General features: G+C 40.1%; 1 protein-coding gene across 6 annotated transcripts in view; it reads left to right on the forward strand.

Moving 5' to 3' along the window:
- Window positions 1–1,965: 1,965 nt before the first annotated feature.
- Window positions 1,966–14,333, forward strand: part of SPATA6 (spermatogenesis associated 6) — a 47,028-nt gene continuing 34,660 nt past the window's right edge. For 5 of the 6 annotated variants that reach the window (XR_008971268.1, XR_008971269.1, XR_008971271.1 and 2 more), the window contains exons 1-5: window positions 1,966–2,128; window positions 7,953–8,090; window positions 9,617–9,665; window positions 10,542–10,583; window positions 11,915–12,039. Coding sequence is in view for 2 of the 6 variants with exons in the window: in XM_057401800.1 (XP_057257783.1) it covers window positions 2,081–2,128; window positions 7,953–8,090; window positions 9,617–9,665; window positions 10,542–10,583; window positions 11,915–12,039 (402 nt within the window). In the remaining 4 variants the exon portion in view is untranslated. The remainder of the gene's footprint in view (window positions 2,129–7,952; window positions 8,091–9,616; window positions 9,666–10,541; window positions 10,584–11,914; window positions 12,040–14,333) is intronic. The other variant, XR_008971270.1, reaches the window with a different exon arrangement.

The raw sequence follows: 14,333 nt of genomic DNA on the forward strand, positions 1-14,333 counted from the left end.
CAAATTCCTGCAGTGCAAATGTAAAAATAAATTGTGCATTTCAACAGAATGAGAAGGTCCAGATGGATCTCCCCCTGCTGCTGCAGAAAGGGCTGGACAGGAAAAGCACTGCAGCAGCAGCAGCCTTTCTTTCCAAGACCCAGTGGGGTGAAGTGGCAGAAGCTCTGCAAACAGAGGGATGGAGAAGTGTCTCTGCAGACTGCATTGCTCTCCAGTCTACCTCAAATTTTCCCTGACTTACCAAGGAAACGCAATGAAATTCATCGCTGCCTTATCACTTCAGAGGAGCTTTCTGTCCCAACTTGTGCTCCTTTTTCAAGGGTTATAAAGTACCTCTGTTCCAGGGCACTGCACATGGATATTAAATTTTCATCACAAACATGATGCCATTTTTGATTTCAGCATTTATCTATCTTCTGTTCTTATATGGCCACACTTACCATAATACCTCATACTTTACAATCTTTAACACATTACTTATCCCTTCAAAAAGCATGTATGTGAAAGGTAACCAAAAATAAGAACTAAACCATATTAATACTGTTCCCATCTGAGGCTATGGATCTTTGAGATTTTTTTTTTTCTTGTTAACTCTGGAATGCTATTCATAACCTTGAGGCTGATAATACATAGAAAATTATTACGTCCAAGTGGCAACCCCTCCCTAATATATCTATTACAGGTCTGTGATTCAAAAGTGAGTCTTTTCCAGGTCTTTTCCAGAATCCTGTTCTTTGCTTAGATAGGAAAATAAGAAGTCCCATTAATAAAAATAAAGCCTGCATTTCCAATCATTTATTTATGTTAAAAGACTGGTATCAGGTATTAGCAGTGATATTTAATCCATCTACAGAGTTCACTTTTGTCTGCACTGGCATATTATGTTCTTTGCTTAGTTTCCTTTCAAAAAAAATAATCAAAATTAAACCATTTTGAGAATGTTGTTTCTTTCCAGATTGCAGCAGAAGCTTTCTACATCACACAGCATGATTCTTCTTTGACATGGTAACATTAAAATAAAGCAATCCATGGGATGCATTTGAGCCATTGCTCTCTTTTGGAGGCAATCAAAATTTGAGGCTCAGTTTCCTCCCTTCTATACAGCTGTACTTGTGAATTTGAAGAGTATTTCAAGGCTTAAACTCCCTCACAGCCTGCGACCGAGATGAACAGAAGCTGCTAAAACATAAAGTCAGACTGTTACACGTGTTACACGTCACTGCAAATACTCTTGAGAACGACGTAGCAGCAAAGACTTTGGTGAATAGCCTTAGTACGAACACAATGGTGCTCAAGATCAGCAGCATAAATTTGAATCTAGTAATGATAACAGAAAAGCAGGCCTGAAAAGACAGTGTCAGATACGGAGTGTGGAGAGGAGACTCTGAAGATGGGACTGGTCACAATACACCATGCTCACTCTGCGCCCCACACGACTAGATACATTGAAATTCACTGCTTTTGGCTGTTCAGCCCAGGAACTGTGTAGAACTTGGTTTTCCCTTCATTTGAAGGGAAGGCTCTTTGGCACCTTTCTGCAGTAGGACCAAGAAACTAGAAGTATTAGACACATCACAAGCTCCTTCTGCATGCCCCACAATACCACTGCTCAGGTGTGGCCTGATTCGCTGCCCACTTCAGCTTTTGCACCAGCAATCCATCCCTGACTCAGCACCCATGAGTGTGACTGTCCCTCCCGACGCTGAGGGGTTGGTAATTACTCTGCTTCCCATACACCCCAGCAGCACCCCAGCGGCCCTGAGGGAAGTCCCAGAACTGCTGTTCTGTAAGAACCAGCGCATACTGTGCGTACAAAGGCAAAGAGCTCCGCGGCGAGCAGAGCGAGGGTGGGAAGGCCAAAATCACCACACACATCGCAACATGGCCGCCATAACAGCGGCCATTACCGCGGGGCACTGTGGGAAGGACAGGCGCGGCCGCGCAGGGCATTGTGGGAAGGCGGGAGCGGCGCCGGAGGGTGGGGTAGGCGCCGGAAGTGCTGCGGTTGCCGTGACGACGGCGTCGGCCCCGCGGCGCGGGCGAGCCGGAGCGGGCCGGGACCCCGCGGGCCCCGCCGCCCATGCCGCGGAAGGCGCTGCTCTGCGTCCTGCAGCTGGACGTCCGCTCGGTGAGTGCCCGGTTCGTGGGACCCGCCGTGCTCAGCCGGGGTTCGGCGGCCCGCAGGCTGGACGAGAAGCCGCGGTTTGTCCTTCCGGTGCCGCTTCCAGCGCCGCTTCACCTCTCTGTGCCGCCGCCTGTTCCGCCTGCCCGGTGGTGCTGCTGGAAGACCGGTCTGGGCTTTGTAGCTGAGCTCCGGCTGGCTGCTGGGCAACTTGTGCTCTTTTGTGTGTGCATCCCCCGGCAGCCGGTCCTCAGGCTCCCCGGTGATGTTAGCACCAGCCGTGCGCCTTCACCGTCCTCACTTCCCCGTGTTAAAGGCCTTTTTTAAGAGACACTGATTCCTGGGGAGCTGTACGGTGTGGGAAGAGCACTCCTGAACCGAATAAAGTAAAAGAAATCCCACGAAACAGCATCTTACACATGGCATATGCATCTCTGTGAGTGGTGAGGTCCCTGTGAGTGCAGGATATGGTACTGGGCAGCTATGAAGTGCCTGAAGGAGATTGTGAGGTCAGTAGGTGTGAAAGTGGAAAGTTTTCCCATTAATCACGTTAGGACCGTTCCCTGTGCACTTTGCAAAGTTTTTTGCTTATATACAACATAGGAATAAATACAACTATCATTTTCCTGATAACTTTTAAGGAGCAACTGGAGTAATCAGTGCACTGTCACTCTGGAGTTGTTGGCTTCATACACCCTGGTTGCTGTAACCCAGAGGTTTGGCCTCCTCATAGGGTAAGAGCTGCCAGAATACTTGCTGCTGAAAGGAAAACCCAGGGTGCCATCCAAAACATTTAAGTGCACGTCCAGAAAGTATCTACTGGGAAATGGACCCTGATTGCTGAGCCACCTTTGTTCCCAAACTTGTGTGGCTGCTCTGAAACAGCGCTGTGAATTTCTACACATAGACTGTGAGGGTATCACTCTAATGGTGTTGTTTTGCTGTCCCAGCAGTTAGTGTTCATAATGCAGAGGCCCACTTGATTCCTGGAAAGCTACAGAGCCAATTTGGCATTTCACTCCTGTGACGGTTTGAAAGCCTGAATTTCCTTCTGGTTAGTTGACACCCTACTCTTATGCAAATATCAACACTGATCTTTCACTTAAATAATTTTCTTCCTTCCTTGGTGTTTACTTTCTTGATATATTTTTGGACAGCAGTTCTGTCATTTCACAAGCAATCTTTGTTAGCTAGAAAGACCTGGTTCTTTTGGTAGTGTTTTATGTGATTGACTCAGCAGTCTTCTGATCATCTTAGGGATGGGTGCCACTCTTCCTCTTTAAAACTGCATTGATCAGGATCAGAATTGAATTCAGCATTCCAGATGGGGTCTCACTGTTGCTTTAGGTTATATCAGGGAAAAAAGTCCAACATTCATTCTGTATGTCTTAATCTGATAGTCTCCTCACAGCTGAGCTGCTGTTATGCTGTCATTTCTTTGTTAACACACACATCTTTCCCTCAGCCCGTTTGAAGGTTAGTTCCCCCACAGTGAAAACAAAACCTGTTGTTGATACACAGTAAGTACATCTCATGCCTGTCACTGTGGTCCCACAAAACAGGTTTTTCTGTAACATTTTGTTGACCTTTGGTGATTTCTGAATTTTAATTGGAAAATGTCATGAGAATACTCTGACTTTTTGTGTCAGGGTCATTAAAAATATTGAAAGGCATGAATCCCAGCATATACAGAGCAACATTTTTAATAGTAACCCTCAGATTGATGCCTGCCAGATTTGCACGTAATTGATGTGGAAGGTGTCCCTGCCCATGGCAGGGGGTTGGAACCAGATGATCTTTAAGGTCCATTCCGACCCAGACCATTCTGTGATTCTGTGATGCTGTCCTTTGGGCAGTTCTGTAGCACCTTAGGACTTTCATACTAACTCCCATCTTCTGCATCATAAGTAAAATTTTCTTGTGTGGCACCATATGATATCCTTTGTCCAGAAAACAGTTTTTTCAAGAAGCTGTCAGGTTTTGCTTGATTGATCTATTTTTATGAAATGCACTGCTGGGCTTTTTTCTAGTCATGTTTTCTGCCACATCTTTATTCTTTTATATATTTAAATATTCTGGTTGATGGGGTTGGGTTTTTTCAGATGTCTTTTTCTGCCTCACGTGGTCCTTGCGTTTGTTATTTTTCAACAGATGGTGCTATCCTTGTTTTCATAACATAGGCTTTATTTATGTATAGACTCCACAAGAAAAATTACATGCTTTCAGAGCTTAGGCTGAATATGATTCAGCCTCCTTGTGGCTGCTTGGTCCAGGCCTATGGCATATTGGGTAACTTCTGTTGCCACCATTTCATTCTTTAAGTTGTTTGGTTTTTTGCTCCTGTGTTAAGTATTATTAAAACCAGGGTAAATGATTCAGTTGTTTCTGGGACATAGGTTTGTTAGTTTTCACATCTCGGTTGTTTATGCTACTTCCATTGCTTTCTCCTTGTTTACTTTATTTGTGACTAAAGTCTTGTCCAAATTTATGATTACCTTTCCTATTCTTTTACAACATTCTGCATATTTCTTAACCCTCTTTGAAACCTATCCACTTGTGTCAGATGTTCTGTCCTCTTTGGTTTTCCCTTGCTTTAGGATACAGATGGATTTTGCTCCTTTTAACTTACTGAAATTCCAAGATCTTTTCCAACTTGAGTCCGGCAGCTCTTTGGTTTATCTTACTGCTAGTTTTCTTCATTTCTGAAAGGCTGCTCTTCTAAAATGGAAAACTTCAGTTAAAGGCCTTATTTGGTTTACCCTGGCATTAATTAAAGTTGAATAATTCATGATTGCTCAGACTGAGATTTCATTGTTATTTGTTTTTTTGAGACTAATTTTAGTGCCCTCCTCTGCTGCTGGCATTTAGATTGCTCATGTAGGAACAGAATGAAATTCACATTATTCTTCATGTCATTGCTACATGGAGAATTCACAAATGCAGCAGGGAAGGTAGGTAAAGCTTAAGCACTGAGGTGAATTAATAGCATTGTGGATTACTGTCAGGTAAGGAGACTAAAATATCTTCACATGGAGACGATTATTTTTGCAACTCTAAGTCCAAAATGCTATTCTTTCTGGAAGCTTGCACTCAGCAGAAGTTAATACTGGCCATGGCCCTTCACAGGGAGCTCTTTGTTTTGATGGTAATGGACAATTAAAGGTATTTTTCCAGGCCTGCCTTTGTCATTGGTTACATAGGCAGCTACAGTTTTAGAACTGCATGTGACAAATGGATGCCATAGGGAGTTGTGGATCAGTAGAATTCTGTTCCTTTCCATGAGATCACAAAATGGTTGAGGCTAGAAGGGTCACCTAGCGCACACTACTCAGGATTGTCTCTGGATGGCTCTTGAATATCTCTAGGGAAGGAGACTCCTCACCCTCTCTGGGCAACATATTCCCATTGCTGAGTCACCCTCACAGTAAATTTCTTCCTCCTGTTCAGGTGGAGCTTTCTGTGAATTCAGTGATTTCTTTATGGCTATTTGTGATGTCCCAGCAATAAGGCTAGTACACGTTTTCCATCCTCCTGGAAACTGCTGCAGGGAAGTCCAGAGTAATGCTGTCCTAGGCATTCATCATAGACCTCCTGGCTAGTAGTAAGATCAGTTAATTGCAGCATTGATATCCCTCTTCCTTAGCTAATCCATAGATAATACTATGGCAGTTTTTAAAATGGTCCCCGCCTGAACAGTTTGCACTCAGATAAGAGCTTCAATTTATCTCCTAAGTGTTGTGAAGCTCCATGCATCACATATTACAAAATAGATTTCATGAACTGCAGGAATACATGTGTCATTCGTTTTTTGGAGCTGTTTTAAAGTCACATGAACATGTAGATCTGTTGTTCCAGCCAAGGCAGCAAATTGTGCAGTTTATCTCAAAGGTAGTAAAAGCACAAGTTTCCACATGTTTTATCTTGCCCCATATGACAATTTGTAAGGATTATTCTTCTTTTGCAGGATAGCCAGAATAAATGGCACCTGTTATTTGCAGTTTTGTCCTCTCTGATGTCTTCAAACCTTTCATTTCAATAAATAGGCAGATATTGGTTGCATTCTCTAAGGTGAAAGGCACGAAACCCCAGCTAAAAATGATAGTCAATTCTACAGAAGTGTCAAGAGGAAAAGCAAGAACTAAGCTAACATGACATGTAGTATGTAGTTTGGAGGATCTTGCTTTCTATGAATGAAATCTGTCTCTTTCACTCTCTGCTATTCACGCTTGCAACTGCATGAGTGTCATACAAGCTGTTTCATGCTTGACAGTCTGTTTCAACTGGGATATCTATTACTCTGGCAGTTCTTTTGCAGATTCGAAGCCCTCATTTACATAGAGTGGAAACCCTTTTTTTTTTCCTCCTCGGATTTTTATGAGTAGAAGCACTTTTTTTTTTTTCTTACACTATATCTATAATAATCCATCACACATTGATTTCTCTTATTTCTTTCACCTGAGGCTGTTCTTCTGCTATTTATACAGTTTTCTTTTAAATCTGGTTAGGATTTCTCAAGTAAAACATTCATTTGGGAGTAGGAAAATGTAAGCAAAGAATTTATTTTCATTCCTGTCACTCTCCTCCTTTGTCTTTCTACCTGGCAATTGAAAGTCTGAGCACTTTCACCAGCAACCTTATGTTGGAAGAGGTAACCTCATATTTATTGTATTGCGATAAAAAGTGAACAGTAGAACTGAACTGAAAGGTGACAGTTCTCTGGCTGGCTAATAGAATAAAATCACATGGCTGGGAAGAAAACAGCAGATAGTTTTACAGTAAGTTCTGTACATCCTTGCAGTGAAAACTCAAGAAAGAAGATCTAATGTTCATCAGAGCTTTGAAAACACACCAACTTCTTCTTGCTTAAAGAATAAGAATTGTCCAGGGAAAGTTAAGTGGCAGTATCAGGGAGCCTAATGAGGACCCTTCCCTGCCTTGAATACCCTGCATGGTGGCCAAACTTCTCAGGTGAAACTTTGTGTGCTAAGTAAGTGTCTGATAGAATCATGGAATAGTTAGGGTTGGAAAGGACCTTAAGATCATCTAGTTCCAACACCCCTGCCATGGGCAGGGACACCTCACACTAAACTCTGTCACCCAAGGCTTTGTCCAACCTGGCCTTGAACACCGGCAGGGATGGAGCATTCGCAGCTTCCCTGTGCAACCAATTCCAGTGCCTCACCACCCTCACAGTAAAGAACTTCTTCCTTATATCCAATCTAAACTTACCCTATTTAAGTTTTAACCCATTACCCCTTGTCCTATCACTACAGTAACAGAACAGTTGTTTTTTCTTATTTACTCATTAGAAGACAAAGTTAATAAAATGTTTGCAAACAGACTTGCCTTTTTTGGTGACTGGACAGAGTACAAATGTCTAAATATGTACATTTACCAGTGTCATTCTCTCTGCAGCTAGACTAAAATTTGAAAGGTTCTTTGTGTCTTGGCATCACATAGACCTTATTCAACATGACTCCATATAGAACCTCATGTGACCCTTGATGGTTAACTCTGGTATAGTTAGTCTATGCCTTAAACGTATTAACCTGAGATTGAGATGCCGGGTTTCGCTTGTGGTTGAAGATTGGAGTATGTTTACTTACAGTGAGAAGAATTTGGTCCTGATTATTTTAAAATGGTGATCATTTTTCCTAGTTATTTTTCTGTAAAAACAGAATTGCTTCAGAAAGGATTTTTTTTCACTCTAGTCTGTTATAATCTGACTCTTGGAAATCAACCATTTCGGACTTGACCATTTCATTTTTGTCTTGGAAACAGCCATTACTTCTGAAGTTCAGGTTGTTTAATGAATGTGTTACTCTTACAGATAACTTGTCCCGGAGTACTGCTGAAAGACAAAGAGGAACTTTATCTCAGTGTCTCTGTATTTGGGCAGCACAAAAAAACTCAATGTGTCCCGGCAGCGTTTCCACTCTTCTTTCAAGAAAAACTAGTATTTGAGAAGGTAAGATAGTGTCAATAGCTAGTACGAGCCAGGTAAAACCTATCCCAAACTCCACAGAAACTCACTGCAAAACCGCTGGGCACATGCAGTCACACTGAGGATAGGAGTCACACACAGTATTATAATGCCTGCTTTTTTTCAGCACACAGGAGGTGTGTGTGTATATTATCCACATGTTTTACTCAAGATTTTTGCATGCTACAGATTATAATGTATGTTGAGACTTTTTAGATGTTTGTTCATTCTTCTGTGAACTGTCCTTTCTCAGTGCCTGTTCTCCTGGCTTGGAAGGAACTGAATGTTGTTTTAAAAATTATGGCAAGTTGAAGAACAAAGGCTACACAATACAGGAAAGTTAATTTAATTTAGTAGAAAGACAGAATAGTAGCTCGGGCCTTTTTGGTGACATCTTTCTCCCTTTGAGATACTTTTCTCATGGTTTGTCACCAGAATTCCCAGGTTGGTACTCTGGCCTTCTAATTTATAGTTGTTTATTACTTATTCTGAGTCCCTGCTAGCTTCATTATTAGTACCACAGGGATAATGAAACACAGTATCTTGCAGATATGATCTGGCTTCTGGACCACCTATGAATAATAATACTTTGCCCTTTCTAGTTCTTTTCCTTTAAGCATCCCCCAGCACTTTGAAAACCAGACTGAGTAAACATCAGTGGTGCTCTGGTGATGTGGGTAAGATACAAACAATGATAATTTCACCAGCTACTGAAGTGTAGAAAAGACCATAGTTCTTTAAAGGCAAACATACCACAAACTGCTTAAGGGAGATGTACTGAATACTGTTTTCAGTTTAATTTAGGGGAGGACACCAGGATCCATCTGCTTACAAAAGAGGTGAACAAGCAAGCTGAGAATATCTGCCTTCTGACAAATAGCTATTGCTCAGGTCTAGATACTTGTGCAGCACCAGTACTTTGTGTTTTTTAGTGGCTTGGTACCTTGAAAGTGATCTGCACCACTCTGCTGAGACTTTTGTACTGAATTAGAGGAAAATCTGTTACCTACTGAATATCCAGTGCATCATCCTCTCTTATTCCTTGCCACCTATTTCACATGGGATTCAGCTTAAAAAGCACTGAACAGTACTCTGTACATGAATAGTCACTTCCATGGAAATAAAGCTCAAGGTGTAAATATATTAAAGAACATATTTTTCATCTATCAGAATTCTAGTACATTCAGCAATTTCTCTTTCAAAATTTTCTCAGACAATACTTCTCTCTATGTGTTCAGCTCTTCACAATACCTCCTAATTAAAATATGGAGAGCTAACCCTGAATGGCTAGAAAGCATATGACAAGAGCTGCTAGCTTTCAATGAATTTGATCATGTGCCAAATGATAATTTCAGTTTCCTTTCTTTTACCAGTGGGGATAGGACTCTTGGCAACCATCTTGGCAAGGGAGAATATTGTCTTTTAGAGGTTTTTTTTTTTAACTTCTTTTTCCCTAGAGGTCTATCTGATTACTTTGGTGCATTATTACTTTTTATTAATTTCTTTTCCAGACATTCGCTGATATAGTTGATCCTGGAGACCTTGTGGAGTTACTGGAACGTAGGTTCTGCTTTTTATCTTTACTATGTTGTATGCATTAATGTCATGCATTTATAGGCCCCAAAGACTTTTTTGGGGATTAAAGTATGTGATAATTTTTCTGTCAGGAGCCTGTTCTCTGAAAAGCTAGTGGGTAACCAATGTAATATATCATGTACTAAGTAAGTAGAATGGTAACATTAGTGGGTTTTCAGAACAGAAGATTCCTGGCCAGTGCAGGTAGAGTTTTTTTGCTGTCTTTGAATACTAGTGACTTACCCAAAATACTGTTATCTAACAAAATGCCTCAAGAAATGTGTGCTACATGCTTTAGAACAGGAAAAGGGTAAAAAGTCATAATTAATGGAAAATCCAGCGGGTTATCCAGATAGATAACAGATTCCTGTATCTGATCTTTTTTATTATTATTATTATTAATTTTCAAATAAGCATAAACCTTTGTTTTTTGTAAAATTGCTCATTTTGCTTCCTAAGAAAATTATCTCTTGCCACATGTGGAGCGTAATGAATTGTAATGAGACAACACTGAACTCAGACTCCACAAATATGCTCCTTCATATTGGGAGTTCTATGAAAAGGCAGCAAAGTTTGCTTCATCTTTAAAAGGAAGGACAAACTTGGCAGCAGATGGGACTTACCAAGTTCTAAGTCAAATTTAGAGTTGTCATTTGTACACTGCTAATGCCATTGTGTTCATCTGTGGTATTATGCAAACTGTTCTTAATTTCCTCTTATTGTTGGTGTAGTGGAGGTAGTTCAGCTATGTACAGTGCTGTGGAGCTTAAATCAGTGAGCCAGTTTTCTTGGGGTTTGACTGGGAGAATTACTTTCCATTTTGTATTTTTTAACTCATGAAAAAACTTTTTCCCTTTCTAGTTGACACAACACTACTTGAACTAATACAGCTTGTTCCTCCAGGTATTGTATCAGTCTCTTCATAAATTATGCAGTTTAGTAGGTGAATTTCCATGAGGACATTGCCCCATTACAGCACAATCACTTCTTCCAAGATGCAAACAACATAGAAGGCTCTTCAACAAATAGTCCTCTGAATATAAAATGTTAATAGATCAAGAGGATCTCATTCTTGAAAGAGAATAATAACTGAATATTGAAATGTACCATACTCAAGCTTAGGAAAGTGATAATATTTTAAAAATGGAAAATAAACTGAACTCATCCAGTGCACACTAATTAACTGCATCACAATTCACTTGCAAAGTGGCTGTCTATGAAATTTCAGAGTGCATAATCTTGTTCTCAGAATGACACTTTTTTTTACTTCCATTTTAATGGTGACCATTGGGAAAACTCTTATCCTCACTATAAGTATTACAGGTCTCTTGGGATATATGAAGATAATAAATAGCGATTTGTCATACTTCTGTTATTGGTTTGTGTGATTATAAAAATCCATTTTAATGAAATTCAAGTGTTCCCATGAATAATGTAAATCTGCATTTTATTGGAAATAAAGTCAAGTTTTAAAGAGGACTCATTTGGAAACTGGTATTAAAAGCGCTCGCTGTCTCCTGTCCTTAGTACTTTCAAGGAAGCAGTTTCTTCTCTTGGGTGACTCACCAGGCTCTTTACGTGAAGAAATGTACTAAACACAGATTTTTGTTGTGGGAGGGTAAAAGATCTTTCGTAAGGAGTTAAATTTCAGGGGTCAGCCCAACATAAGCTGATAAGATGACTGCAATAGCACAGTTTTTAATTTTTTTTGTACTATAAGTTCAAGGTTTTCCCCTAAAGAAAATAGTTTTTTAAGAGAAGTAGTAAACCAGGATAGTGACAAAATCTTGGAATAATTATTTTGATGTTGCTTGCATTTCTTTCTTATTACTATGCCCGCTATTACTACTATTCTGTAATATGGAATGATGCAGCTTTTGATAAGGGATTTGCTGCCATAAAAAAAAGAATACTGATTTCTTCTGTGGCATGGAAGTGAAAAAAAGGGGAAAACTACTTAAGAATTGCCTATAGAAGACTTCTCTTACAGAACAGTTAAGACAATCTTATTTAATTTTTTCCAGTAATTATGAATCATACTTTCAGAGTAGATTCTGCACACTGCTGCTGATTTAACTTGATAAGGTTATTTCCCAGTGTGATATGAGTTTTAGAGCCTTGCTGTTAATTTGTAGAGAACAAAACTTGCTGAGTTTCAGTATGGTCTTGTGCATGGTGTCTGTACTATGTCACTTTGTCTATTTTCCAATTAAGGTACATATTTTTCTTTTTAGTAGGAAATGTTCTAGCTACATATGAAGAAAATACAAGAGATTTCCTGTTTCCTGACCCTAAGCTTACCCATGGGCACCATGGTTTTGATCGTGAGATTTTAATGAAGAGGTCCTCTTCTTTTACAGTGAGTGAATATCTGTGGATTGTATTTATGATACAGTGTGTTCCACTGAAGAAGCCCCTTGAACTACTTCAAATGAAAAGTGATTACTTCTGACAGATTTTGCCATTTCAGGTGTTGAATGTACAAATTCACAGTTGAACTTTGATGAAGGTATAATCCCTTTTCAAAATGCTTCAAGAAATTATTCAATGAGAAAAAGTTAGTTTCCACTTGGTTTGCAGTGTGGCATCATGACATGGCTTCCATACAATTTAATCCATGATGCAGTTGGGAGTGGAAGGGGTGCAAGAGAAGAGGGAAATACCACACCAACTTCACAGTTCTCAACACTAAAACCATGTAACCCTCCTCCTCAGTCTGCCTTTGTAGGATTTTTTTTGGACCATTTCTGGTACTGTTTAAGACAATGACAGCACAAATATATAGTGCTATGTCATCTGACTTGTGGGCTTCTCTGAAGTGCCATGAAAACAGTAAGGAACTGAAATTTAGCTTAGTGCTGCATGATTATTTTTCAGTTCCAAAGCCTGTTTCTTAAGTTTGGGCCATTCACACTAGTTTAGTGACTTGCCTTTTCTACAGTTTCAAAAAAACTGTGATAAATGACAACTAATTGGCAGAATGAGTGCAATGAATTAATGTTAATTTTCTGGAGATAACAGTTCAAGTACGTAGTAAATGAAAATGAATTCATATCACACTGCCCTTTCATAGAGTTTGACTGTTGAATCTTGGGCGTTGGTGGAATAACTCAGGAAGGCACTTTGAAGGTGATGATGTGGGAGGTGTGTTTTGTGGCTTGTTTTATCCTATTTTCATTAGGTTTTACTGGTGGATTGGCAGGAGATTTGAATTGGGAAAATAGGGGCTTACTTACCCTGTCCATTGTGATTGGATTGAAAACTCATGTCTGGAGGAAAATTATGACTAAAGGTCATTGGTACCTTTTAGCTGGTATAATCTTTCCCCTACAAGGGCAACTTGGAAATTGCCCAGTCACTTGCAATTAGAAGTGCTAATTTGTTGTCTAATGCTGTGTTACATTTAAATGAATTAAAGCCGTGATTTTGTGATACAAAATGTATGGTTCTGCAGCAGCTTAAACTGTCCCTGCAAAAATAGCAAAATTGGGTTTTGACCGTAGCATTCTTTGATATGGCTTATCCTATGCGTGTTACTGGTGTCTCAAGAGAGGGGATGGGACTGTATTGCTTTCATATTACTTGTAGAATAGGTACTTTCCTAATATTGGAAAAGCACAGATAGAGAGGCAGTAATATATGAGATGGTATTAGCAAAATGGTTTCAGATTTTTTGTAAATGCAATACGAGGAATCTTTGCAGAAGCAGAACCAATAAAGAAGTTTGTTGGACTGAGGTCTTGAATACAAAAATTAGGTACTTTCTAATAAAGAGAAGGTGCTGTAATTTGTGAGCTCTAGAATATGTGATCAGAGTCATTTGGATGTGTAGCTGAATGATGACACTGTAGTAGCTTTAAGAAGTGTAAGACAGATGTAAGACAGAAATGTGCTTCCATGTCCTTGGGAACAGTGTAAATGAAATCCATCTCTGCCCTGGAACGAGGACTGCAGCAGCTGTTGCTCCATACTATCTCCATCACAGAAACAGTTTAAGAAAGGAATTTGGCACACTGACCCCAGTTTTCTGAATAATAAAGAATCTGTGTTAGATGGAATTGGAGGGATGCTCCCAAAAAGAACTTGTGGTTCCTCTCCTTGCTTGCCAAATGGGATAGCTGTGAAAGAATTTTTACCTCTAGTAGAAGTGCAGTCTCAAATGCCTCCATCTTCTAATGTTCCTTAATCTTTACTGGCAAGTGTCTCCTGCTAACTCTGTCCACACCAAGCACTGAATGTGAATGCTAAGCAAAAGGCAAAAGTGTTAAACAAGGTCATGAGAACCCTCACATTATTCCTATGCCAGTCAAAGCCATGTTCTTCCCTCATGAAAAGTTATTTATAGCTAGCTGAGATGTTGAGTATTTTTGACTGACAGCTGTGCCTCGGCAGCACTTTGATTGCCAATAAATTTGTCTTTTATTAAAAGAAAATAAAGGTAGCAACAGCAGGGTTACGGTTGTGGAGTTCAGATAGGCAGTGACAAGCAGTGTCTGATTAACACTGCTAATCTGCCAGTTGGAAGGAATCCCGAGTTTAGAGGATCAGAACTCCTCCAGAAATCTGGCACTTGTCTGATAATGTCTCTGGCTAAATGTCTTACGAGGCTTACAAACACAATACACATACAGGACATGCCTCGAGTTATCTCTC

Source organism: Pezoporus wallicus, unplaced genomic scaffold (assembly GCF_028554395.1).
Source record: "Pezoporus wallicus isolate ANWC-B61680 ecotype Strahan unplaced genomic scaffold, APGP_CSIRO_Pwel_v1 contig_1035, whole genome shotgun sequence".
NCBI lineage: Eukaryota > Metazoa > Chordata > Aves > Psittaciformes > Psittacidae > Pezoporus > Pezoporus wallicus.